Consider the following 25668-nt stretch of genomic DNA (forward strand, 5'->3'; position numbering starts at 1 on the left):
CTACAAGGACACACCACCATGGCTGGCACAAAACCTTTTAATAATAAAAAGGTGAGACCGGATGCAGTGGCTCACACCTGTAATCCCAGCACTTTTGGAGGCCAAGGTGGGTGAATCACTTGAGGCCAGGAGTTCGAGACCAGCCTGGCCAACATAGTGAAACCCCATGCCTACTAAAAATACAAAAAAAAAAAAATTAGCTGAGTGTGCTGGTATGTGCCCGTAGTCCCAGCTACTTGGGAAGCTGAGGCACAAGAATTGCTTAAACCCAGGAGGTGGAGGTTACAGTGAGCCGAGATTGCACCACTGCACTCTAGCCTGGGCCAGAGGAGACTCTGTCTCAATCAATCAATCAATCAATCAATCAATCAATAGGTGAATTAGGAGTCTGCTCCTGACAGGAAGTTTTTCCTACAATGGAAGTTCCATCTAACATAAAGATTTAGCATCCCTCATCTAAAAATTCAAAACTCTTTGAGTGCCATGGTGGAAAATTCCACACCTGACCTCATGTGCTGGTCAGTCAAAGCTTTGTTTCACGCACAGAATTATTTTCTTCCCTTCCTATCCTCAATGTACAGAATTACCAAAAATATCATATAAAATTACCTTCAGGCTATGTGTATAAGAGATATATATGAAACATAAATGAATTTCATGTTTAGACTTGGGTTCCATCCCCAAGTTATCTCATTTTGTATATGCAAATATTCCAAAATCTGGAAAAATACAAAATATGAAACACACTCTGGTCACAAGCATTTCAGATAAAGGACACTAAATCTGCATCACTTTGCCAACTTTGACCCTTTCTTCCTATCACCAAACACCACCTCATGAACCAAAAGAATTTCCACTGCCCTTGAATCTTAATTTATAAAACAATGTGCCTTTTATATTCCTGTCTAAATGTTAAAAGCAAAAAGTAACTGGTTGTAAAGATGAAAACAAGTGAATACTACACTACCCTGTGTTCCCAAAGCATCTTGCATATACTTTTCTCATTACTATTATGGATGTTGTTACAAGTTTGCATTATGTTCACCAATTGAACCACTTCTTGAGAATGGAGGAAAGTCCTTCTTTTGTGTTCTTCTCATAGATTTTAGTAGGTAAGTTTAGTACATGAATATCATTAAGACAGCAGCTCCCAACCATTTTGGCAGCAGGGACCAATTTTGTGGAAGACAATTTCCACGGATTTGCAGAGGAGGCGGTTTCAGGATGAACTGTTCCACCTCAGATCATCAGGCATTAGATTCTCATAAGGAGCCCGCCACCTAGATCCCTTGCACGCACAGTTTACAATAGGATTCGTGCTCCTATAAGAATTGAATTCCACTGCTGGTCTGACAGGAGGCAAAGCTCAGGCAGTAAGGATGGCTCACCCTCTGCTCTCCTCCTGCTGTGCAGCCCAGTTCCCAACAGGCCAAGGATCTGTACGGTTCCACGCTGCAGGGTTTAAGGACCCTTATATTAAGAAGTCACTGTATTCAAAATTATTGAATAACAAAGACAGTATGGCCCCCTATCTTCAAAAACTTAACCATCTGGTTGATGGACTATGGAACTCACATAACTATTTATGAAATAAAGAAGGCATTCACTACTCTGTCATGATTAAAAACAAATTAAAAAAAAAACCTTTTAAATGCAATGTCAGCATTTACAGGGTAAAAGACTGAACATTAACAGTCAGATTTTTAGGTATTAATTTTTTTTTTTTTTTGAGAGACAGTCTTGCTCTGTCGCCAGGCTGGAATGCAGTGGTGTGATGTTGGCACACTGTAACCTCAGCCTCCGAGGTTCAAGTGATTCTCATGCCTCAGCCTCCCAAGTAGCTGGGACTACAGGTGTATACCAACATGCCCCATTAATAGGTGTATACCAACATGCCCCATTAATTTCTGTATTTTTAGTAGAGACGGGGTTTCACCATGTTGACTAGGCTGGTCTTGAACTCCTGACCTCAAGTGAGCCACCTGCCTTGGCCTCCCAAAGTGCTGGGATTATAGGCATAAGTGACCGTGCCAGGCTGGTACTGAGCTTTCATGAGATAGCTAAAAAGAAGAGCATTTCAACTGAGGAAACAAGCTCTTGTAAAGACCAGAAACTAAAACAAGTAGAATGTATATTGAAAAAAATTAGGAGTAAAAAGAACTGCCTGATACAAAAGGCAGATGGAAAACACCATAGGAAAAGTAATCGCCTATGATATTATAGAGAACTCTTAAAGTCTGGTCAATGACTTTAAATGTGATAAAACTGGAAGCCAATGCATTTTTTGAAGCATAAGTGACATCATGAAAATTTAATTTGATAAATGCTCAGATCAGTGTCTCAAATAGATGCTCAATTGATGACTTCTGACTGCTTGACCAGAGAAGTAGAAGGCAGGGCAATTTGGTGATTTAAACGATAAAAATTAAAAAACTGAAAGGTCAAATACAGCCTAATCCGGCCGGGCGCGGTGGCTCAAGTCTGTAATCCCAGCACTTTGGGAGGCCGAGGCGGGCGGATCACGAGGTCAGGAGATCGAGACCATCCTGGCTAACACGGTGAAACCCCATCTCTACTAAAAAATACAAAAACCCAGCCGGGCGAGGTGGCGGGCGCCTGTAGTCCCAGCTACTCGGGAGGCTGAGGCAGGAGAATGGCGTGAACCCACTGCACTCTAGCCTGGGCGACAGAGCAAGACTCCGTCTCAAAAAAAAAAAAGAAAAAAAAAAAATACAGCCTAATCCAAAATGAAGGCAGTGTTAACGGAAACATGGCAGATACATGAAGAGACCGAATATAAAACAATAAAAATTGGAAGCGGAGTTAAAAGGAACTCAAAAAATGAACTTAAAGAGTTCTAGTTTTCAGCAGAATAGTGGCGAGTCACTACTGTAATCCCAGTACTTTGGGAGACTGAGGCAAGTAGGCTCCTTGAGCTTGCCCAGCCTGGGCAACACGGCAAAACCCCGTCTCTACCAAAAATACTAAAATTAGCTGGTTGTGGTGGCATGCACCTGTGGTCCCAACTACTAGGGAGGCTGAGGTGAGGATCACTGGAACCTAGTAAGTCAAGGCTGCAATGAGCTGTGATCACAGCACTGCACTCTCACCTGGGTGACAGGGTGAGACCCTACCTTAAAAAAAGACAATGTTATTATTAATTAGCTGGACATGGTGGTGCGTGCCTGTAATCCCAGCTACTCGGGAGGCTGAGGCAGGAGAATCACTTGAAACCAGGAGGCGGAGGCTGTGGTGAGCTGAGATGGCGCCACTGCACTCCAGCGTAGGCAACAAGAGCAAAACTCCATCTCAAACAAATAAAATAAAATAAGAATCATAAAAAATTGAAATGCTGTATTTAACAATTAACAATAAAAAATAAAGGGCAGTCTTCATGCTAAAAACACTCAATAAATTCGGTATTGATGGAACGTATCTCAAAATAATAAGAGCTATTTATGACAAACCCACAGCCAATATCATACTGAATGGGCAAAAATTGGAAAAATTCCCTTTGAAAACTGGCACAAGACAGGGATGCCCTCTCTCACCACTCCTATTCAATATAGTGTTGGAAGTTATGGCTAGGGCAATCAGGCAAGAGAAAGAAATCAAGGGTATCCAGTTAGGAAAAGAAGAAGTCAAATTGTCCCTGTTTGCAGATGACATGATTGTATATTTAGAAAACCCCATTGTCTCTGCCCAAAATCTCCTTAAGCTGATAAGAAAATTCAGCAAAGTCTCAGGATACAAAATTAATGTGCAAAAATCACAAGCATTCTTATACACCAGTAACGGACAAACAGAGAGCCAAATCATGAATGAACTTCCATTCACAATTGCTTCAAAGAGAATAAAATACCTAGGAATCCAACTTACAAGGGAAGTAAAGGACCTCTTCAAGGAGAACTACAAACCACTGCTCAGTGAAATAAAAGAGGACACAAACAAATGGAAGAACATACCATGCTCATGGATAGGAAGAATCAATATTGTGAAAATGGCCATACTGCCCAAGGTCATTTATAGATTCAATGCCATCCCCATCAAGCTACCAATGAGTTTCTTCACAGAATTGGAAAAAACTGCTTTAAAGTTCATATGGAACCAAAGAAGAGCCCGCATTGCCAAGACAATCCTAAGTCAAAAGAACAAAGCTGGAGGCATCATGATACCTGACTTCAAACTATACTACAAGGCTACAGTAACCAAAACAGCATGGTACTGGTACCAAAACAGAGATATAAACCAATGGAACAGAACAGAGTCCTCAGAAATAATACCACACATCTACAGCCATCTGATCTTTGATAAACCTGAGAAAAACAAGAAATGGGGAAAGGATTCCCTATTTAATAAATGGTGCTGGGAAAATTGGCTAGCCATAAGTAGAAAGCTGAAACTGGATCCTTTCCTTACTCCGTATACGAAAATTAATTCAAGATGGATTAGAGACTTAAATGTTAGACCGAATACCACAAAAACCCTAGAAGAAAACTTAGGTAATAGCATTCAGGACATAGGCATGGGCAAGGACTTCATGTCTAAAACACCAAAAGCAACGGCAACAAAAGCCAAAATTGACAAATGGGATCTCATTAAACTAAAGAGCTTCTGCACAGCAAAAGAAACTACCATCAGAGTGAACAGGCAACCTACAGAATGGGAGAAAATTTTTGCAATCTACTCATCAGACAAAGGGCTAATATCCAGAACCTACAAAGAACTCAAACAAATTTACAAGAAAAAAACAAACAACCCCATCAAAAAGTGGGCAAAGGATATAAACAGACATTTCTCAAAAGAAGACATTCATACAGCCAACAGACACATGAAAAAATGCTCATCATCACTGGCCATCAGAGAGATGCAAATCAAAACCACAATGAGATACCATCTCACACCAGTTAGAATGGCAATCATTCAAAAGACAGGAAACAACAGGTGCTGGAGAGGAGGTGGAGAAATAGGAACACTTTTACACTGCTGGTGGGATTGTAAACTAGTTCAACCATTATGGAAAACAGTATGGTGATTCCTCAAGGATCTAGAACTAGAAGTCCCATATGACCCAGGCATCCCATTACTGGGTATATACCCAAAGGATTATAAATCATGCTGCTATAAAGACATATGCACATGTATGCTTATTGCAGCACTATTCACAACAGCAAAGACTTGGAATCAACCCAAATGTCCATCTGTGACAGACTGGATTAAGAAAATGTGGCACATATACATCATGGAATACTATGCAGCCATTAAAAAAGGATGAGTTTGTGTCCTTTGTAGGGACATGGATGCAGCTGGAAACCATCATTCTCAGCAAACTATCGCAAGAACAGAAAACCAAACACCGCATGTTCTCACTCATAGGTGGGAACTGAACAATGAGATCACTTGGACTCGGGAAGGGGAACATCACACACTGGGGCCTATCACGGGGAGGGGGAAGGGGGAGGGATTGCATTGGGAGTTATACCTGATGTAAATGACGAGTTGATGGGTGCAGCACACCAACATGGCACAACTATACATATGTAACAAACCTGCATGTTATGCACATGTACCCTCGAACTTAAAGTATAATAAAAAATAAATAAATATAAAAAAAATAAAGGGCAGTAATTATAAAACTGAATAAAAGAAAAAACAAGACTTAACTACCTGCTATCTACAAAAAACAATTGTAAAAAAACAGATAAAACAAGAAATAAAAAAGATACATATGCACAAAAACCAATCTTGAAACAAATGGGAGTGGCTATATAACTAAGATCAGTGAAAATATATTTCAAGGTAAGGTGTATTACCAGAGATAAAGAGAAATGTCTTATACTCATAAAAGGGTCATACATCAAGAAGACATCACTATTATAAATGTGTATGTACCTAGTCATTGACAAAGACTCTGACCAAACTTTACTAAGCCACATCTGAGCACTCTTCTCAACAAGCAGTTCTTGACCGTGGGCCCCTGTCCTTGCCAGGCCTACCTCAATTGTAGCGAGAATATCACCACCCTTGATGTTTGTTCTTATGTAATGTTCCATCTCTGACTATTTCCGCTTTTTGGCTATAAATTTCCACTTTCGTAGTATTTGAAGTTGAGACCAATCTCTCTCTCCTATTGCAATAGTCTTTACACCTATCACAATAGTCCTGATTAAAGTATTTCTTACTGTTTAAACAAATATCAGAACAATTTTGTCTTTAATATTATACAGTTTTAAAATCATCCTTCTTAACAGTCAACAGATCAACTAAACAAAAAATCAGAAAGGACAGCTGGGCGTGGTGGCTTATGCCTAAAGTACCAGCTCTTTGGGAGGCCGAGGTGGGCAGATTACTTGAGGTCAGGAGTTCGAGACCAGCCAGGCCAACATGGTGAAACCCTATCTCTACTAAAAATACAAAAATTAGGTGAGTGTGATGGTGTGCGTCTGTAACCCCAGTTACTTGGGAGGCTGAGGCAGTCTGAGAATCGCTTGAACCTGGGAGGTGGAGGTTGCAGTGAGCAAAGATCATACCACTGCACTCCAGCCTGGGTGACAGACTGGAGTCTAAAAAAAAAATAAATAAATAAATAATAATAATAATAATAATAATAATCTGAACACTATCAAATACCTTGACCTGATACTTATAAAACACTTTACCCAACAACTGCAGAATACACTTTCAAGCATATATAGAACATTTGCCACGACCTACCACGTGGTATACCACAAAACAAATCTCAATAAATGTTAAAAGAAAGTACCCTGACCACAGTAGAATTAAATTATAAACCTGTAAAAAAAAACCTCCAAATTATTTGGAAACTGCTTCTAAATAATCAATGGATTTAAAAAAATCACATCAAAAATTAAAAATATTTCAAACTGAATGATAATGAATATACCAAAATTTGTAGGATGTAGCTAAAGACATACTTAGAGGAAAATATATACCTTTATATATTTAAATTAGAAAGAAAGCCATTAGGAAAGCAATAATCACAGAAGAAATCAATGAAACAGACAACAAACAGACAAAATTAATAAACCTACAAGTCAGGTCTTTAATTAAGATTAGTAAACCTGGTAAGTTCCTGATTCAATTATTTGATGATTAAAAAAAAGGAACACAAATTATCAAAATCAGGATTGAAAGAAAGGGATATTCACTGATGACATGATTGTTTAGGTAGAAAATCCTGAGGACTCAGCAAAAACGACTTTAACAAGTATGAGATACTATGGTTCATGGTTGAAAGACTAAGTATTGTTAATACATGAATTCTTCTCAAATACTCCGAAAGCTTCAACACAATTTTAATCAAAATTTAAGCAAGCTTACTTTTAAGAATACAAGTCGACAACTCTAAAATTTACATGGAAATATAAAGGACCTAAAAAAACGAAACTACTCTTGAAAAAGGAAGAATGAAGCCAGAGAACTTAAACTACCTTTTACTTTACATTTACTATCTACACCCATGTTTCTCAACAGGACAATTTTTGCTCTCCAAGAGACATGTGGCAATGCCTGGAGACATTTGTGATTGTCACAACTGGGAGAGGTGGGAATGCTATCAGCAAATACTTAGTAAAGGCCAGGGATGCTGCTAAACACTCTACAGTACACAGCATACATAGTTACCAACAACAAAAAAGAATTACCTGGCCCAAAGAGTCAGTAATGCCAAAGTTGATAAACATCGAGCTAAAATGAATCCAAGTGTTGTACTGGTATAAGTACAGACAAATAAACCAATGGAACAAAACAGCATCTATAAATAGACCCACACTTTTATAGTCAATTGATTTTTTGACAATGATGCCAAAGTAATTCAGTAGGGAAGGAAGGTCTTTTCAATAAATGGTGCTGCACCAACTGTCCATTTGGAGAAAAAAAGAAAACGTTATTCCTACTTCATATCCTTTGCAAAAATAAATTCAAGATAGATCATAGAACTAAAAGTAAAGCTAAAATTAGAAATCTTATTTGGAGAAAACCTTTACAACCTAAGGTAAACAAAGATTTCTTAGGACACAGAAAACAATAACCATAAAAGAAAATTTTAAATTAACTTACAAATTAAATCAAACTGAAGTAAATTCAAAACCAAAATTAAAAACTTAAGCTCATCAAATTCAGAGAACTACAACTTGATAATAAAAAGTCCATGCACAAAAAAAAACAAATGGCCAAAAAACACATGAAACAGTGCTTGACATCATTAGTTACCACGGAAATAGAAATTAAAACCACACTTACACACCTACTGAGGTGGCTACAATTAAAAACTGACACAACCAAATGGCTGGTGAGAATGTGGAGCAACTGGTACTTTCACATAAAGTGGTAGATAGACTTTGGGAAAAAATTTGGCATTTTCATAAAGAGCTAAGTGAATAAGAGCAGTTTCACTCTTGGGTATCAGTAAAAGATAAAGACACACGTCCTGAACGGGACGTGCACACAAACGTTCACTGTATATTTATTCACAGTAGTCAAATCCGTGAAAGAAATCAAATGAGTAAACAATCAATGGACTACTAATCATTAATAAAAAGGCATGAACTACTAATATACACAACATGGATGAACTTCTGGTATTATGAGAGCAAAAAGAGCCACACACAAGAGCACATACTATATAATTCCATTTATATGAAGTTTTGTAACAGGCAAAACTAATTCATGGTAAATAAAATCTGAATAATGGTGACCATGATTGGATATGTTGTATGATAAAATTATACAATTTTATCAAATGATTATCCAGTCATTTGAAAAAGGTCCATCTTTTTCCCAGTGACGCCACCTTCATAACATACTTTACATTCTATTTTACATCACTGGTCGAGTAATGCCCCACTACCTCACTGCTTTGATTATAGAGACATAATATTTATAGGGCTAACCAACACCTCTCTACCTTCAGCAATTGTTCTACCTGTTCAGAGTTTTCTTGACTAGCTTCAGTACATGCTCACTCTCAACTCTAATATACTTTAGTCAGTTTGTCTAGTTTCTGGAAAAAAAAGTAATGATTTTTATAATTAGTTTAGCATAAAAGTAACCTGAAGAGAACCAAAAACTTTATGATGTGGAGTTATCCCATCCAAGGGCATGAGATGTCTCTCTGCTTGTTCAAGTACATTTTTGTATCTTAAAGTATTTTTAAATGTTTCTCTCATAAATTTGGAACAACAGAAAACTGTAATCTTACCTTATACCACACAACACTGCAATCCAAGTCACCATTGTAACATTTCTTGTTACATTTATTCCTATTTATTTTGTCTTTCTGTTGCTATAATAAATGGGTGTTCATTTCTATTATCTTCTAATTGCCCACATGAAAAGCTAGTTATCAAAAGCTTATATAAAAGCTACTAATTTTATAAATTTTACTTCCTACCTCACTGAATTCTTTTTATAAATTCAATTTTTCTTAACTGACTTGTTTTTCCCACATACACTTTTCATTTCTTATGCCTCTAATTTTCTTCCCAACTCTCTGTCTTAAAAGTGGTTAATACCCTCAAAAGAAACAGCAGAGAGATACACATATTTGCCTTGTCCCTGACTTTAGGGTGAATCTATCTGGTATTTTATAACTTTTGGGCTGAAATAACTGTGTGTATGTGTGTGTGTGTCGGGGGGGCACTGAATGTGTGTGGGCTGAAGAAAGTCTGTGTGTGTGTGTGTACATGCATGTGTACACTTTTAATGTTAAAGAAGGACCCATCAATTCCTATGTTGTTACATGTTCTACCTGGAACAGATGATGAATTCTGTCAAGTGGAATAATACATCTTCAACCTGTTCTTCACTCTAATGACAAATCAAGTATGATGCTAGTTTTTGGAAGTTCTTCACCTCTCTAATTATACGAAGTAAACTAAGTGCTTTTTGTTTTGTTTTGTTTTAATCAAGAGTCAATGTTGACTCTCACCAGTGTCTTGACAACTAGCCAGTTTTTTCTCCCTTTGACTTATTAACATTATGAAATAACTATTAATAAAGCATATAATACTGAACTGCCCCCTTAAAATCTTAGTCACAGTATGATCTTAGTCACAGTATGTTACCAATAATACACTGCTATATTTTATTTTGAACATTTAAACGAAGCTAGTCTATAATTTTCTTTCTTTTTTTTTTAAAGTATTATCATTAGTCAGGATCTGTTATCAGTATATAATTTAAATAAAAGTTTGGAAGGTTTTCATACTTACCCTATGTTCTGAAACAGTACTACAACTCTCTGTACTGGAATTATCTGTTTTTTTGAGGTTTTAAAGACGCTGTGAAATATTTCTGGATCTTTCTTTTGGGTGATGAATTCTTTGTTCAATTTTTCCAAAAATTGAAAGTTTTTGTTCAATTTTTCCAATTTTTTGATATGGCTGCTTAATAATCTATCTATTGGGATTTTCCATCCTCCAAGACCCAGCTCTTAGACTATTTACTAATTATCATTTTATCTCCTACTCTATTTATATCCTAATTCCTTTATTTTCTTGAATATATGTTATTTCTCCCCAACTCCTCTAATTATAAATGTAAAACATCAACAAAAGGTCAAGAAACTCAGGTTCCTAATGAGTAAAGATTCATACTCAAGTGACTAAGAACTAAGATATATACTAAAGTGACGTACCTCCCAACTCTCAATTTGGGACAAAGACTACTTTTTTAAACACTTATTTTTTTAAAAGGTTGAGAAACATTCAGGATATATTTTGAACAAAGCTTAATTTTGTTTATTAGGCACATGGCAAAAAAATATTAAAAGATAAAGAATTAAAGTGAAATTACTGACTCATCTGTATTATTCTACAACACCTTTTTTTTGAGATGACAGTCTTGCTCTGTCACCCATGCTGGCATGCAGTGGCACAATCTCGGCTCCCTGCAACCTCCACCTTCCAGGTTCAAGCGATTCTGCCTCAGCCTCCCAAGAGCAGGGATTACAGGTGTGCGCCACCATGCCTGGCTAATTTTTGTATTGTAGTAGAGACAGGGTTTCTACATGTTGCCCAGGCTGGTCTCGAACTCCTGACCTCATGTGATCCACCTGCCTCGGCCTCCCAAAGTGCTGGAATTACAGGTGTGTGCCACCACTCCCGTACAACACCATTTTTTGAAAGACCCATTTTATTTTAAGCTTGCAAATGTCCCAAGTTAAAGAAATTTGTATTGCATGTCTGGAAATTTTATGCTAATTAGTTCTCATATTTTTATTTACTCTTACAAGGGATATGTAAAAGTTTAGGCTAAAACAAACTTAAAAACCTTTAAAAAGAAGTAACAGTGGAATAATGCTTTATTTAAATCAGTACCAAAAATAATGATGTAAAAAAAGGCATAATTCCATAATTTTTATGAGGCTAAAAGTTATACTAATAAATATGTAAATTAAGAATTTCTAAAAGTTGACATTCATAAACTAAATCAGTATGTTAACGGAATTTATTCAGAAATCAAATTCTTTATTTACCCTACTAAAAATAAGAAACCAAACTGCCAACATCATGCATAGCAAGAAGCCCCCACTGCATTGTACACACAATCAGAATCTTCATAATTCTTAGAAAAGACTCTCTGTAACTATTGTATCATATGTGTATTGCATCAACTGATGATGATACAATATACATATTGTATCATCAGTGTTGCTTTATGGTTTAACTGCTGCTATTCTTTATTAAGAATTTTATTATTATTAGTTTTTTGGCTGGGCATGGTGGCTCATGCCTACAATCCCAGCACTTTGGGAGGCCAAGGTGGGAGGATCGCTTGAGTCCAGGAGTTCAAGACCAGCCTGGGCCACACAGTGAGACCTTGTCTCTACAAGAAAAATTTTTAAAATGAGGCAGAAGGATTTTAGCCCAGGAGGTCAAGGCTGCAGTGAGCTGTCATCACACCACTGCACTCTCACCTGGCAGACAGGGTGAGACCCTGCCTTAAAAAAAAAAGAATGTTATTATTATTGGTTTTTAATTTTCCTTAATCATTTCATTTTCATTTCATCCCCACTGGAATACAGAGATATACAGAAGCAAGTAGGGCTTTAACTCAGCTAAAAATGTAGGCTATAGTCAAACAAATGAGAGAATCATTGTTTTTGGAATACCCTACATGTACTTCGTAACAATTAAAAGAAAATACCATTTAGTAACTTACATGCTGTAAGGAAATATACTATATATACCATATACAAACACTAAACATTAGTCACCTAAAAATTCTAAACACAAACACTAGAAAGAGATAGTACAAGGAGTTTTTAAAAACAGGGTTGGGGGAGCAGAAAGAAAGACTCAACCAGTAAAAAACAACTTACCATTTGACAGCTAAATTCTGTACCTCTCCATTTTTATCTTCCAGTAACTTCAAAATCATTTTCACTACTTTCCTTTCACTATCATCATCCAACTTGATGGAATCTTTCTGCAGTTCCGTCATCAAATCATTTGTAGCCATAAACCTATCAAAAAAAAATTTGTTAATTTCAAAATTTTAGAGCATTAATTTAAAAAGATAATAATTTTTCAAATCCAGTGCTATACCATTCACTCAACAGGAACATCTTTTATTATAAAACTCACTCACTTTTTTAAAAAAGTGATCATAAATTTAATCTAAAAGCTACCAAGGAAGAGCAATAATGTACTTAAAATTTATTGTATCCAGAGAGAGGGTGAGAGATTTTTTAAGTACTGATAGGCTTTTATATGAGGTACCATTATCCAAAATTATTTTCCCCGGGTTAGTCTTGATCTCAAACTGACTAACAGGACCTACAGTGAGCACTCTTTCATTCAAATTAACTGCATCACTGCTTTTAGGTAAGAAAAGTTCCTCTTTACTTTTCCTTTACATGGGATTTGAATTCTATCTAGGAAGCCCTTAACCATAAACATTAAGAATACCTTCCAAATATTAAAAACACTTTCAAAACAAGTATGTTGCATTGTGGGGGGTGGTCACATATTACTGGAAATTTTCCAAAATACCCATCACTAGGTATAGGCCTATTTTCTTTTTCATTATTTTTTTTTTTTTGTAGAGGGAGTCTTCCTCTGTCACCCAGGCTGGGGTGTAATGGCAGGATCTCGGCTGACTGCAACCTGTGCCTCCCAGGTTCAAGCTATTTTCCTGCCTCAGCCTCTCAAGTAGCTGAGATTACAGGTGCCTGTCACCACACCTGGCTAATTTTTGTATTTTTAGTAGAGACAGGGTTTCACCATGTTGCCCAGGCTGGTCTCGAACTTCTGACCACAGGTAATCCACCTGCCTCGGCCTCCCACAGTGCTGGGATTACAAGCATGAGCCACCGTGCCCAGCCACCAGGCTTATTTTCAAAATAGTGAAGCGGTGATTCTAGAAAGTAGCTCCCCCTGACATCTCCCACCTCCCCTCCCCTTAAGAACCATTGCCAAAGGAAGGAACAGCCTGGCAAAAACCCAGAGTGATTAATCATCTAATCTCGCTTTAAATGAAAGGAGTGAATAGTGGACAAAATTAATAGAGTGTCAGGTAAAATAAGGTAAAAATAGAGTCTCAGATTTTCTTCTCCACATGCTTTACCAAAAATTCATTGTTTTAAAAGTGATTTCTCAGAATATGAGATAATCACATTCAAATAAAGCCCTAAGACCTCCTTAAAAGCCAAATGAACTTGTCCCATAATTCTTGGCTCCCCTCCACTTATGGAAGCCATCCAACTAAGATAACTAGTTAGCGCTCTTTTCCTTTATTTGAACCAGATTCAGTTTTAGTAAAAATATATTATTTTGTACACTACAGAGAAATGTCAAAATCCATGTTTAAATAAAAAAACAACTATTGGAGCCGAACTGATAAACAGCTATGGAGACAGTCCGCAACAGGGGTAATACACGATGTGGTAAAAGCTGGCAAAACAACTTAATAATTTAGAAATGCATTACATTAAGGTAATTTTAAGGATAACTCCAATAACTAGTATGTTCGTTTAATGCTGATCTGACAAAGGTTTACACTACATGCAAGTATGTATTATGACAAAAACCACAATTACTTTTGCACCAACCTAATAGTTTAATTCTTACCACGTTCTGTAAAACTGCTTATTTTTTAAAAAGCTTATATTTACACTGGGGCAATATAAGATCAATTAAGCATGTACTTTTAAAAAACGGACACAGCTCTCCTAATTGGAAGCCCCTCACCCATTTTATAATGTGACAAAACAAAATTAAAACGACATGATTTTCATTAATATTCTGGAAAGTGAAAAAACTGCGTAACACATTAATGCAGGCACTCCTGCACACAAAGCACTGAAAACACCTTAACCATTTTACTTAAATAAAATCCATTAAATAACCATAATAGTTATTACCTCTAAGAACCACTGCAAGGCCAGTTATCCGCTTCCAGAGAAAACAATGATTATCAATTTAAGCAGAAAAACATAATCCCAAATAAAAAGTTGTTCTTTGGTCCGGTATGGTTCGTTCTACTGGCACAATTCATTCTTTACTTACTGTTTATTTATTCACTGTCTATTATGTAAGAAACCCTGGACTAAAAAATAAGGACAGATAAAAGGTGAATACGCTTTGGCCCCCCTAACATCAAGAAGCTTATATTGTAATAAAGCAGCCTACTGATTTTCAAAAATCTATGATAAATGGTTAAATATTTTAAAAAGTTAAAATGAGCACTGTCAAAATTAGCAATAGATATTTTTAAAAAGCAGAAAAAGTAGATTATTATAATACCAAGAGTTATTTATTTTTTTTGAGATGGAGTCTCACTCTGTCGCCAGGCTAGAGCACAGTGGCACGATCTCGGCTCACTGCAACCTCTGCCTCCCGAGCTCAAGTGATTCTCCTGCCTCAGCCTCCCAAGTAGCTGGGACTACAGGTGTCCGCCACCATGCCCAGCTAATTCTTTATATTTTTAGTAGAGATGGCGTTTCACCATGTTAGCCAGGATGGTCTTGATCTCTTGACCTCGTGATCCACCACCTCGGCCTCCCAAAGTGCTGGGATTACAAGCGTGAGTCACCGTGCCCAGCCACCAAAAGTTACTTTTAAACGGTGACCCTGAAATCACAAAGTTCTGGGAATAATTTATTCCTTCTGTAAATGTGATATTAAAAATTTACACTATTAATCTTATTAAGGAAGTTGTTTGACCAGTTTAAAAGCTGTCCATGGCATGTCCATGTCTCTTCAGCATTTACTCTTTTAGGTATGGTGCTAAGGGCACAAATCTCAATACATTTTATAAAACACTACTCAAGAGCATATGGAAATTATCACACCGAAGAGTTGACTGTTAGGCTGGATCTCAAAGGATGAATAAGGGTTTGCATGGGAAAAATTGGTTTGGGATTTAAACCACTTTTTTTTTGGTGGTGGGGAAGGACAGAGCACCTCAGAGTGAAGGCCTAAGGAAACAGTTCAGTATGTGGAGCACAGAAACCTAATAGGAAGATGATGGGAATATAGGCTGAGGTCAAGATGGGAAGGGCGTTATATACTCATACACTATGTAATAAGAAGCTACTACATTATCTGGTACTGTTCTAGTTGTTGCTGACAGAAGGGCTAACCAAAGCACACACAATTCTTGCTGTCTTGGAGTTTATATCACAGTCTAGTAAGAGGCATGTTAACTTTTTAAATTGCATATATGAGTAAGCACCTGTAGAACTAAGAACTAAGATAAATGCTATGAAGGAAAGTGTTATCAAGAAAACACTACGGGGCTGGGTGCCAGTGACTCAAGCCCGTAATGCCAGCACTTTGGGAGGCCAAGGCAGGCAGATCTCCTGAGGTCAGGAGTTCAAGACCAGCCTGGCCAACATGGTGAAACCCCATCTCTACTAAAATTACAAAAATTAGCTGGGTGTGGTGGTGCATGCCTGTAATCCCAGCTACTTGGGAGGCTAATGCAGGAGAATCACTTGAACCTGAGAGACAGAGGTTGCAGTGAGCTGAGATTGTACCACTGCACTCCAGCCTGGGTGACAGAGTGAGACTCATCTCAAAACAAGAAAACACTATCGTATAAACAAAGTAACATGACCTAGACTGAATTGGGGGTTGTGTAAGGAAAGACTGACCTAAAGAGTGGGGCTGGGCATAGTGGCTCACATCTGTAATCCCAGCACTTTGGGAGACCTAGGCGGGTGATCACTTGAGGTCAGGAGTTCGAGACCAGCCTGGGCAACATGGTGAAATCCCATCTCTACCAAAAATACAAAATGTGCCAGGCGTGGTGGTACATGCCTGTAATCCTAGCTATTTGGGAGGCTGAGGCAGGGGAAGTGCTTGAACCTGGGAGGCAGTCGCTTGAACCCAGGAGATGGAGGTTGCAGTGAGTCAAGATCACGCCACTGCACCCCAGCCTGAGCAATAGAGTGACACTCTATCTTAAAAATAAATAAAGAGTGGGCAGAATTATGGTGAAGCAAGGGGAAATTTGTGCCAGGTAAGCAAGGGCCAGAAATTTAAAGAATTTGTAGACCATATCAGGATTTTAGTCTTTATTCTAAGAGCAATGGGAAGCTACTGAAAAACAGCTGGGTTACAGATGGGGAATAAATGCAATGATCAGATTTACATTTCAGAAACAGTACTTCAGCTATACTGTGGACCATACTTTGGAGAGAACCAATCTTCATTTGGCCATACCAGTGGAGACTAGTTAGGAAAATGACTAAGTGAGAAATTATGATAGCCTGAGTTAGGGTTACGGCAATCAATGAAGATGGAAAAAAAATGACATACAGTTGATTCTCATTATTCCCAGGTTCCATATTTGCAAATTCACCTACGCATTAACATTTATTTGCAAAGCCAAAATTAATGCTTCCTATTTCACAGTCATTTGCAGATGAGTGTCGAATGGTGAAAAATTTGAATAAGGCAACACATACATTCCCAGCTGTGGTGGGACAAAGCAACACTCTGCCTTCTAGCTCTAGCTCTCATGCTGTAAACAAGCATCTTCTTCTTGGCCTATTTCAGCCCATGTTTTTCACATGTTTGTGCTTTTTGTTGGTGCTCTTGTTGTTTAATATGGCCTCCAAGCACAGTGCTGAAATGCTGTCAACCATTCCTAAGTGCAAGAAGGCTATAATGTGCCTTCTGAAAAAAACATATGAGTTAGATAAACTTCTTTACTGGCTGTGAATTCAATGTTAACGAATCAGCAATATATATTAACACATCTTTAAAAGAAACACTCATAAAACAAGGTTACAAACTCATCAACTGATTAAAATAATGTGACTTAGGACTCATAGAAACTAATTCCATAATTCCCTCAGAAGCAATGGTTCAGTACTTGCTAACTCAGTGTTTGTGATAATGTTACAAAACATACTACAAATACTGAGAACTAGTTGGTTTGAATTTTACAAACTAAAAATTAATAGTTCTTCAAAACGGATTAGACATAGGGATGGTAAGGATGAGCTAGGAGGAAAGAAGTAAAACGAAAACCACAAGACTGGGTATTGCAGTCAGCTGATGTATCCCTGTCCAGACTCTTAATGTTACCCTGCAGCCACCATCACATCAGATGAATAAACTGCTCATTTTACAACAGAAGAAAGGATTAACTTTGGTTAAACTGCAAACTACATGGAATGGATATTCCTCTGATCTTAAACAACAAAATCTCTGCCATAGTGAAGATGTGAAAATCAAAAATTAATGTCCTGCAGCCCAACTCTGTCTACCCTTGGCCAAAAGTGGGCACTGATAAAGAAAAAAACAGCAGCCTCCACATTCCAGAAACTTATCTGAGACTCATACCTAAACCTCAGTGTTACTACCAAATGATCTGATGCCTAACAGCTAAGGCATATTGTTTCCTTGGACATAAACAATCTCACAGAACATCCATTGGACAAGGTCACTGAGCAACACAAAATACCAAACATTCCCCTCTCCAGTTAAATGAGTGACTGGTACTTCTTTACCAATTACAGCTTTCCCCCTGCTTAGGTCAGCCCTCCCTATAAAATTTATTAAAAGGCCAAATCATAGAATTGACCTCACTTTCTGACAACATTCAATCTAAAGCAAAGCTTCACTTCCTTAGACTCGTTCCCAAATTACCCAAATGAATAGGTTCCTTCTAAAATCCTTTGATACCCTGAAGTGTGTGTTCTCCCTGACTATTACGGACAAAAAACCCAACTTGTGTCAGGATGCCCATGAAACAGAATTCCAAGAAGGAAAAAGTGGTTAAAAATATATATATATACCAAATAGATGAGCAAAGAAAATATCCGCTAAATGAGTTACATTAGGAGACTAGAGAGACTGTTAGGGATTTTAGGAGAGCAGTCTCTACGAATTCAGATGGGCAACAGCTAAGAAATCTGGAGTTTATCTTGTAGTCAAAGGAAATCAGCGAGGGAGGCAATGATCAGCTGCGTATATAGAAAGAAAATTCTAATGGCCAGAGGGAACACACTGGGTTAGGAAGAGGCCTGAGACAGCAAGATTAATTTGAGAAATATTCATCAGCAGACCAAAGAAGACAGCAGAAGAGTGGTATCAAAAGTTTTCTGCTTGTGACTTTCAGTGGATGGTAATTTAACAGGCCAAAATAAGGATAAAGAAGGCGTTAAGATGGGAAAAGAAAAAGATAAATGATTACATTTCAGACTTCAATGGAATTCCCAGGCTGATACGACCTGCAGGCAGTGCCATCTCATTCCTTTATTCAACAAGCATTTTGAGGGCACCAACCTAAGGAACTCTACTCTGCAAACACAGTGATGAGTAACACGTAAGTCTGGAACTTACACTAGATCTAGGTATGCACTAGATGGATAGATACCTTGCACTCACAATAACTCTCACTACAGCCTCTCCCATCATACATAAACACAATTTTACTCGTTTCCAACCAGAAATCTAGTTGATATGGTCAATTTTATCACTCAGTACACCAATTACCTTTCAGAGATCCTGCACATACACCACTGGTATATCATTTTTCCTCAGTTATTCCTTAGAGTGCTATGAATTTAATTGGAACAGTTTTTTTGTTTTGTTTTGTTTTGAGACAGAGTCTCCCTGTCACCCAGGCCGGAGTGCAGTGCTGCAATCTCGGTTCACTGTAACCTCCGCCTCCCGGGTTCAAGCGATTCTGCCTCAGCCTCGTGAGTAACAGGTGTTGCACCACCATGCTCGGCAAATTTTTGTATTTTTAGTAGAGACGGGGTTTCACCATGTTGTCCAGGCTGGTCATGAACTTCTGACCTCAGATGATCTGGCTGCCTTGGCCTCCCAAAGTGCTAGAATTACAGGCATGAGCCACCGCACAAGGCCTAAATTGGAATAGTCTTAATATTGTTCATGTAAAGAAATCTAATTTTTACTAATCTTTCTTCCCAGTTTTATCTGTGAGGTCCCTTCCTCCTCTTTCTCACTGGTGAGCCCTAATCACTGCTGATAACCAGTTAGTACAGTATATATCAAGAAAAAAACATCTAAGTAAAATCAAGAAAGTTACTGCCATCAATCTGCCAAATATTTTTAAAAGTGCCCAGAAATCACCTTCTTAATCTCTGCATATCTATTTCTTCTAATTAAGCCTGCTTTTCTTCAAGCACAAGTACTTAAGATAATTTCGCTGTTTGCTGTTATGTTATTGTAAATGCCCACACTGCACTTTCAGCTATATGATAGGATCTAAGGTTCCTTCCAACTCTGAAAACCTATGATTCCTTAAAAGGCTTGAGATTTTTTAAATAAGCACTTTTAACAGTTTCCAAAAGAAAATACTGTCCAATATCCAAAACACTTAAATAAATAAATCTGGTAATATAAACCTTTACCAAATTGGGAAAAACTTGCATTCTATAGTATAGTGAATTATTTCAAGAAGATTCTATCAAGTGGTATTTAAACAAACAGTTTTGTTGACTTTACAATGGTTTCCTGAAGGTTCCTAAAATCCTATATAATCAAACTAAAATCCAATTCTACTTAAACAAGCACCTACTGAGAACCCACATGGCCAAGAGCCAGACAAAGCGAAGGATTCCGTTTAGTGAGACAAGGTCCCTATTCTTAAGGAGCTCTGTGGACAATATCCATCCAGCTACAGTCATCTATTTCCTCTTCCTCAGTGAAATTTTATATCGTGTGCTTAACATTTTCTCTTTCTACCTAGAGTTTCATTTTCAACACCTGGCTTAGATCACTCCATGGACAGGAATCTTCTTTCTTTAATATTCTCTGCCACTTAATGTCTGACAATTACATACTGCCCTGGGTTATTCATCTTTTCACAATAGTGTCTTAACTATTCAACAAGCATGTAGATTTAGGGAAAGTAAGCACTAGATCTTAAACTTTTTGTAGTTCTTCTCAGGAATTATTAAAAGTATCTTCTAGCATGAAATATTCTATAACCCTAATTTTAGAGGGAAATGAAATTTAAGGCTTGAATCTTAATATCTCCTAGTCTAAACCCTGGAGAAGTGACATAGCAGGGTAGTTAAGAGTTCATGCTTTGAGGGTAAAGAGATCCTATAAATCCCAGACCTACTATCTAACTGACCTTAAACAAGTGCTTCATCTCTCCAAATCTCAGTTTCTTCAACTGTAAATGAGATTGTTGTTACCCTCTTTTACTAAAGTTGTAAGGATAAATAAAAATCAAGCTCACAGTAAGCATTTATATTAACTATTATACATAGAAAGACAATGATATTTTCTTGAGTTCTGAGTCCTTGGAATATTTTAAATCAACTGGTGGTTGAAGCATATGAAAATAAAAGAACTGGCTGGGCACAGTGGCTCAAGCCTGTAATCCCAGCACTTTGGGAGGCCAAGGTGGGCAGACTGCCGGAACTGAGACCAGCCTGGGAAACATGGTGACGCCTGTCTCTATAAAAAAAAAAATTAGCCAAGTGTGGTGGTGCACAACTGTAGTCCCATCTACTCTGGGGGCTGAGGTGGGAAGATTGCTTGAGCCCAGGAGGTAGAGGCTGTAGTGAACTGAGATGGTGCCACTCACTGAACTCCAGTGTGGGCGAAAGAGCGAGACCCTATCTCTAAAAGAAAAAGAAAAAGAAAAGAAAACTTAAGTTACCTCAACCCACCGAATATTTAATATTAATATTCACAAATGGAGTGTCATATGGTTCATCCACATTAAAGCTTTCACTCTGGTATCTACCGAATCCCCTATCTATTGTTAAATTGTAAGGTTTACTCTTTATTCCTTTATGGAACATGCATCCCTAGAGGTCCTTAAAAGAACTATATACACTGTTATAAAAGTCTCAGTACACTCCAGAAGTGTTTTTTTTTTTTAGGGAGGAAGTGATGAGAAGCACTGTTCTAAGGTACTGTCCCAAGGAATGTTTCTTCATTTTTCTTCTGAAGGTTTTATTTGAATCAGCATTAATTAATAACTTTTCACTAAACCGAGGCTAGTAACAGGCAATATCCTAGTAATTAAGACACACAAATGCCTCCTCCTTTTTTTATAAAAGAGCGCCTAGTCTTTTTTTTTTTTTAAGGGTTAAAAAAACAAAAAAAACCTGCATGGGCGGGCACGGTGGCTCTTGCCTGTAATCCCAGCACTTTGGGAGGCCGAGGCAGGCGGATCACGAGGTCAGAAGATCAAGACCATCTTGGCCAACACGGTGAAACCCCATCTCGACTAAAATACAAAAAATTAGCCAGGCGTGGTGGTGCGTGCCTGTAAATCCCAGCTACTTGGGAGGCTGAGGCAGGGGAGTCGCTTGAACCTGGGAGGCGGAGGTTGGAGTGAGCTGAGATGGTGCCACTGCACTCCAGCCTAGCGACAAAGACTCCGTCTCAAAAAAAAACAAAAACAACAACAACAAAAAAACCCTGCATATGGCATCAGAGTTCCTAATATCGGCATTTCTCATCCTAACGCTTCCCCATTTCACCTAAGTCTTAATATCCCATTTTTAAATAACGCATAATACTAAAACACAAAACAAATATTATACAATTTTTCAATAAATTGAGCCTATTAAGTCCTACAAAAAGATTCTTTTAAAATGCTGACATTTCCAAAGTTTTAAGCCTGCATTCATTCCTGTACCTTCTCTGTATTAATGAACTATGTAATTATCTACATAGACCTGAAATTTTATACCTATAAGCAACCTTTTGTAATTAGTCATGTCCGCGCCTCTCAGAAGTGAAAATGTAATCTCAAATTAAGTAGCTTGCATAAGATCTTACAGTCCATAACAAAGAATCACACATGATTAGAACCCAGATCTTGTGACTAGGTCAAATTCTCTTTGGATTCTACCATGAGGAGAATAAAATTTGCTCTTCATGTTGGAGCATTGTTTTCTTCTCTTGTCCTTAGTACAGGCAGAGCGCTTTGCAAATGTTGGTCATTTCATAATGTTAATTAACCTTGCCCTCAAGATCCTTCTAGTGCTAGGTATTTTAAAATATGTAGCCACAATTCTTGGTATTTAAGCCAAAATAAACTTCTAATGAGAACAAAGCATCATTTTTTAAAAAAGAACAAATTAAAATAAATGCCTATACTAAAAATATGCAGGAAAAATTTCAAAATTCTTGACTCCAAACTCTAATTATTAAATGTCTGTTTAAACTGAATATATAAAGTGCTTTAGTTCCAAAGATCTATTAACCAGATGGCTACAGCACATTATAAAAATGTTTTTTAGAAGACAGTTAATAAAAATATCTTAATGATGTCAAATTACTGGAAATCACATACTGGTCCTAAACATATCCTGCCTAGCATTCACCAACTATTAGGGATATACCAACATTACACTAATCCTCCAGGCAATGTTTTGATTCAGTACAACCAAAATTCATAATCTTTATCAAATTCAGCAGTGACTGTCATTTAGTATCAGAGCATTATTCTTTCATTTAACTTTATTAAAAAAAAAACCTAGATACGTATATGTTATCTTTCTTTCACAGGAAATTAAAGAAAGCAAGCTTTGGGCTGGGCATGGTGGCTCACGCCTGTAATCCTAGCACTTTGGGAGGCCGAGGCGGGTGGATCACAAAGTCAGGAGATCAAGACCATTCTGGCTAACTTCATCTCTGCTAAAAATACAAAAAATTAGCCCGGTGTGGTGGTGGACGCCTGTAGTCCCAGCTACTCGGGAGGCTGAGGCAGAAGAATGGCGTGAACCCGGGAGGCGGAGCTTGCAGTGAGGGGAGATCATGCCACTGCACTCCAGCCTGGGCAACAGAGCCAGACTCCGTCTCAAAAATAATCACATGTACGGTATCACCACATAATTTATTTAGCCTTTCTAAACTTATACCCATACAGAAGTCTGACTAGCTAAACCAAGTTGTATTATTACAAAGTGCTATCTTCAGACTGAAATTGACCACAATCAGAATAAAATGTATTACCTTTACAGGATGAGCCAAACTGACAGCAATGGGGAGGAAATCACACGACACACCTTATCCATTACTTGAATTGGAAGCAAGCAAAGCCCCAAAAATCAAAAGGCATTCCAATCCGTTAAACAACACAAAACTTTTATTTCCCCCAAGATTCTTAATTTTGGCGCTAGAATTACACAAATCTAAAATACACAAAACAAACTTATGTCACCTCAAAAAAGTTACAATACTAAAATTTTTACCATTAACAAACTGATTTTTAAGCTTTAAATACAACACTTAAAAGCTGCCTAAGTAGAAATTTTTTTTAAGTAATATATGGTTTTGTGGTCATTGACTATTTTAATAAGCCAGTACATCAATTTAATCAGGAACACAATTACTACTTTTTCACGGCTCTCTCCTTTCACAAACGCTAAACGTTCTTCCCAGTCCACACGGTTTGGACACATTTTCAGGTGTTAACACATATTGTTCATACGAAACAAGCTCTTTAGTCACAATTTTAGTTGAAGACTATTTGTTCTTTCCTTTAAAATGCACTCAAATTACAACCACTAAAGCATTAGAGAACAAAACAGGTATAAGGAAATAAGCAAGGTTTTTTCTTTGTTTTTTTTTTAAGATTGAGAACTTATTTGTGAAGAGATGGGAGGCGGGAAAGAATGCAACAATCACCGTAGCGTGCAAGGAAAAAAAAAAAAAAACAAAGATAACCTGTAAAAATATAAATCTTGACTACGCATATTACAACCATTTGGAACCAACAGTACAGATCTCCTGAACAGAACTGCTGTAATAAAGCTTCATATTCACCAGCTCCGTATTAAACATCTCTTCCTTTTGAAGAAGATCCGTCTGCTATGATCAAGATCCAGCAATCCATCCCTTTGGCAGTGATTTTCGATATGAGGACATGAGACTGAAACCCCAAGTACCTAAGCGGGTTTTACCTGACAAGGGGAACTGACAGTGATGCTGGCGGGAAAACCCTACGAGCGAAGTTTCCTCCATCCTGGCTCCCCTCCCCCTTCTTCCCACCTTCACGAAAAGAAATAATCCAAAAAAATAAGTATCTATCAGCCAAGAGCGCAAAAGTTCATCATTCCACCTGAATGCAGCAAGGCCCACGCGCACCTGCGGGCAGAGAGGAGGCTGCCAAGTCCCCGAGTGGGCAGCAGCTTGGGCCCCAGCGAGCAGGGCGGCCTAGCGACGCAGGATGGCAAGAGAGTAGGCCCGGCGCCCGGTCTCCCGGCCTAGAGCAACTCCCTTCTCCACAATGGTGGGTGGTTTCGCCCCTTCGCGCTACCTGAGACGAGAATCGCCTCCCAGTGGGGCAGGGAAGGATGTGGGGGCACTTAGAGACGCAAACGGGGCCTAGAGACTGCGGCGGACAACTGCCTAGAAGAAAGAATGGGGGGATGGGGTTGCAAGAGGGGAGAGGAAAGGGGCTCGGGAGGGATCGTGAGGCCAACGGACCGGTGGGCTGGAGACCTCGGGGCAGCGAAGCTACCGGCTACGGCCGAAGGGGTGGGGCAAGGCCTGCGTGACGGCCAGGGCCGCGGCAGCGAGAACCCCGAGGTGGGGTGAGGGTCGGATCTCGGCCTCACCTAAAGTCCTTGTCGCTGGATGTCATTTTTTCCAGCAAATTGGAAATGTGGTACGAGGCGCTCGCCATGTTGACGGCCTCGATCCCGCCCGCTGGCGCTGCTGGAGCTGCTGCCCGCTGCCGCCGCCGCCGCCGCCACTGGAGCTCCTCCTCTCGCTCGCGGCGGCTCCCGCTTCCAGGGTCGCAGCGCGACGCCGACGCTGACTAGGGAGGCGCCTCGACGGGCTTCCCCCTCCCCGGCGAGGCGTGGGCCTGTCCCGGGGTAAGCCGAGGCTACAGGGCCAGCCTAACGACGGCGCTGTTCGCTGGAGAACGAGCTCATGGGCGGCGGGGCGTACAGCAGGGCCTCTACGGGAAGCCAGACACTTCCACTCAGGGCCGTCTCGCTCCCACTGGCTCCGCACTCGCTCCCTAGGGCAAAAGGCCAAAGCCCGCCTTCGCTCCGGGGGCGGGGTCGGCAGACGCTGGACGCTACGAAAAACTAAGGTCAGAGTTCACGAAGGCCTCCCCGCGCACGCTATGAAGACGAGAGTTAAAAGACAATTCGGTTGGCTGAAGCCTATGTCAGTTTTCGCGTGACCCGCCTTTTAGAGGCATGACAACGACAAAAAAAAAAAAAAGGGGGGCTGT

At 38.8% G+C, this 25668-nt stretch overlaps 1 protein-coding gene across 1 annotated transcript in view; it reads right to left on the bottom strand.

The window, feature by feature from the left end:
• CAND1 (cullin associated and neddylation dissociated 1) overlaps positions 1-25531 on the bottom strand; it is a 47805-nt gene extending 22274 nt beyond the window's left edge. The window contains exons 1-2 of the mRNA XM_033221359.1: positions 25040-25531; positions 12344-12487 (exon numbers count right to left, since the gene is read on the bottom strand). Coding sequence (XP_033077250.1) covers positions 12344-12487; positions 25040-25107 — 212 coding nt within the window. The 5' untranslated portion in view covers positions 25108-25531. The remainder of the gene's footprint in view (positions 1-12343; positions 12488-25039) is intronic.
• Between the last annotated feature and the right edge of the window lie 137 nt (positions 25532-25668).

Source organism: Trachypithecus francoisi, unplaced genomic scaffold (assembly GCF_009764315.1).
Source record: "Trachypithecus francoisi isolate TF-2019V2 unplaced genomic scaffold, Tfra_2.0 Lachesis_group11, whole genome shotgun sequence".
Classification (NCBI taxonomy): domain Eukaryota; kingdom Metazoa; phylum Chordata; class Mammalia; order Primates; family Cercopithecidae; genus Trachypithecus; species Trachypithecus francoisi.